This window comes from Macadamia integrifolia, chromosome 14 (assembly GCF_013358625.1).
Source record: "Macadamia integrifolia cultivar HAES 741 chromosome 14, SCU_Mint_v3, whole genome shotgun sequence".
NCBI lineage: Eukaryota > Viridiplantae > Streptophyta > Magnoliopsida > Proteales > Proteaceae > Macadamia > Macadamia integrifolia.
In genome coordinates, this window is record NC_056570.1 from 18,412,496 (window position 1) to 18,415,842 (window position 3,347).

Genomic DNA, 3,347 nt, shown 5'->3' on the forward strand with positions numbered 1-3,347 from the left:
AAAAAAGAATAAGTTAAAAAATAATATTTTTAAAAAGTCTTGTTGATTTTGGAATCTCCGTCCTATTTCTTATCCCTTACGACTAATTTAAAGTTATTTTTTTAACAAGTCTACATAGACTTTGGTACCTACTTCCAAATTACCAATTTGGATTTTAGCGCGGAAGTCTCCACTCTCTCTCTCTCTCTCTCTCTCTCTCTCTCTCTCTCTCTCTCTGTCTTCCCTTTTTTTTATTATATAATGGTCTCTAATCTCTGTTTCCTTCGTTTCTCTCTTTTTGTAGTGGAAAAGCATTGTTCATCGATCTGGTCTTGTGCTTTGTCCATCGCTGCGAAGATGACCTATGGATCCTCTTCTTCCTTCAGTCGATGGAAATATGATGTCTTCTTAAGTTTTTGCGGTCAGGACACTCGCAAGACTTTCACCGGTTACCTCTTTAACGAGTTGGCCAGGAATGGTATTCACACCTTTAAAGATGACAATGAGCTAAACAGAGGAGAGGATATATCTTCAAAATTGATGGAAGCCATTGAAGGTTCTAGAATTGCTATTATCATCTTCTCTAAGAATTATGCTTCTTCCACCTGGTGTCTTGGTGAGCTAGTCAAGATCCTCGATTGTAGAACAGAAGACAGAACACGACACTTATTGCCTGTTTACTACGAGGTGGATCGATTGGCTGTCAGGAATCAGCGTGACACTTATGCGGAGGCATTTACGAGACACGAAAAGCGTTTCGAGATGGAGATGGAGAAGGTGAATATGTGGAGGGCAGCTCTCAGAGAGGCTGCGGATATTTCAGGATGGGATCAGGGAAGTTTTAATGGGTAAGTCTTAATCAAATCCTTTTAGTGCTGTAATTAGTAGTTAATTCACTGTTCTATCTGCCACTCTCGATTGACCCTAAATCTATGGAACAAAGCCATTAATAGTTGATAGGCTAGGAACCTGGCATCCGACTCGGGGAGTCCCTTGGGATATGCACCCGTGTGTTGGGGACCTTTTCCCAATGATCGGATGCATGCTGGGTGCCCACTGCGGCTGGAGAGGATCTTGGTCCATCAACCTATGGATTCTGGCAATTTATTTCGAATTGTGATCCTCTTGAGCGGAGGTTAGGTGGAGAGGGAGCAGCAAGACACAATAAGAGAAAGAAAGTGAACCAGGAGAGAGAAACAAGGGTTTTAGTTTCTCTCTCCTGTTATGTGTCTTTTTGTTCCATCTCCGGCCTATGGCATTCCATGTGTATCGGTGCTTGTATTGGTCTTTATTCTTGGCCAAGGTTTTGAAATTCGGAATCAGTACCCTATTGATTAGATATCGATCAGAATTGGATTAAATTGGATAGATATGTCCCTCTTTCTGGGAAAAAAAAAAATTGGTGTTTTGAATTATTATACCCTTATATCTTACCAGTGGATAGATACAATTCAAATGAACTGCCCGATGGTATTTATTGGAGCTGTCATGAAGCAGCTTAATATAACGTACTTCTAAACAAATGTTTGATAAATTTGAAGTAGTTTATATGAAATTTTAATTGATATGTAAATTTTTATAATAGTACTATAATATTACAATAAAATGCAATGTTTTGAAAGCTAGGATGATTAGACTTAACTAGATCCCCTCAAGTGTGTCAGTGCGCATCCGACGGTCAAAGGTTTGTGATCGGGTGTTGCAAATGATCTGATGTCTGCTAGGCGCACTGATGCACTAAAGAGGAACTGGGTCCAGCATTCAAAGCCCAATTATTTTGATCGATTTTGATCAGCCGATGGAATAGCAAACCTGTACCTGTCAACAGGCAGGGCTGGTTTTGGAGTTTTTTAATTTTTTTTTTAGTAAGTTTTAGAATGTTTATAGAAACTAAAGTGGGAAAGTAGATGAGAAAATTGTATAGATATCACTTAATAAACAAATTGAAATGCACCAAATAAAAAAAAATTGAAATAAGTTGGTGATTGAAATAAAAATAAAAAAACAAAAAAAAAAAACTTTTAACTATAGATTAGGATCAATTAAATAAATGTAGAAAAATTCTAGATGGTTATAACTAAAAAACATAATTATTGTGAGAAATTAGAAGAATTATAAACTGAAAAGAATAGAAGAACCAATGAAGGGAAAATATCTATTAAGTTCAAATACACGATGATTTTTTTTTTTAATGATGAAGATACATTTACTAAAAAATATGAAATTAAAAGGAAAATACATAAAATAACAAGCAATAAAAAATCTTCATTCCAACACAAGCATTCATCATTTATGGGTGGGGGTGAGGATATCATGTATTGAGCATGATAAAATATCGTAAGGGCGAGATATTTCCACATTTTTGTTATGGAAAAACAATTTTTTTTTTCTTAGGAGAAAAAAATTCAAAAACTTAACTAACCTATGAAAGTTTTTATTTATAGTCTTCTAGATTTATTAAAAATAAATAAATAAATAAAAATAAAAACTGTAAGAACATGGTGCAAGCAAGACAGGTTTTTTTTTTGATCGGAGACAGGTTTCTTTTAATACATAGAAAGATATAGATATAGGACGAGAGTGAAAAAGGGAGAATTATAATGGTGGTTTGCAGGGTTTAGAATCCCTTGGTTGTGGTGTAGGTGTTGGGGAACATGCTTGGGGTGTTCCAAGCTAGGGGTGTCAATTTGTGGCCCGAACCGGGTAAACCGACCGGGACCGACCGTTTAAAGACCGGCTCGGCCCGGACCATTTATTAAACGTGTCGGGCTTGAGCCCGGCCCGTTTATAAATGGTCGGTCTCGGTTTTGCTACTTGAACCGTTGGGCGCCCGACCGAGACCGACCGAATAATGCCCAACCGAGACCTTCCTATTGTGCATCGACTTGGCCCGACCCTTTAATGATTGTAGAATACCTATTTTACCCCCCAAATTAAAGAATAAAAACTAAAAAGTAAAAACATGTTCACATTTTAAATAATGGTTATATTTTGTATCATTTATTGATTTATTGTCATTTTTTTGGGCTTGCATAAGTGGGCCGGAATATAATAGCACATTTTAAATAGGGCCCATTTAAAAACCAGTTAAAACCCGTTTAACATTAAACATGTCCGTAGCCCGGTTAAGGCCCGACTAAAGCCCGATTAAGGTGGCCCGATTATAACCCGAGACCGACCGACCGAATATAAAGTGTACCATGCCCTCAATAACTAAGCCGGATTAGTTAAATGGGCGGACACGGTGTAGCCTTTGAAAGTCTTCAAGCCCGATTAAGCCCGACCGAAACCGAACCGGCCCGACCGGTTGACACCCCTACTATGCAGTAACTCAAGCAAACCAAAACAAATCTACCTAAAAAAAAAAA

The 3,347-nt window shown here is 37.6% G+C and overlaps 1 protein-coding gene across 1 annotated transcript in view; it reads left to right on the forward strand.

Moving 5' to 3' along the window:
* Positions 1 to 271: 271 nt before the first annotated feature.
* Positions 272 to 3,347, forward strand: part of LOC122061351 (disease resistance protein Roq1-like) — a 5,376-nt gene continuing 2,300 nt past the window's right edge. Inside the window, exon 1 of the mRNA XM_042624586.1 lies at positions 272 to 827. Coding sequence (XP_042480520.1) covers positions 337 to 827 — 491 coding nt within the window. The 5' untranslated portion in view covers positions 272 to 336. The remainder of the gene's footprint in view (positions 828 to 3,347) is intronic.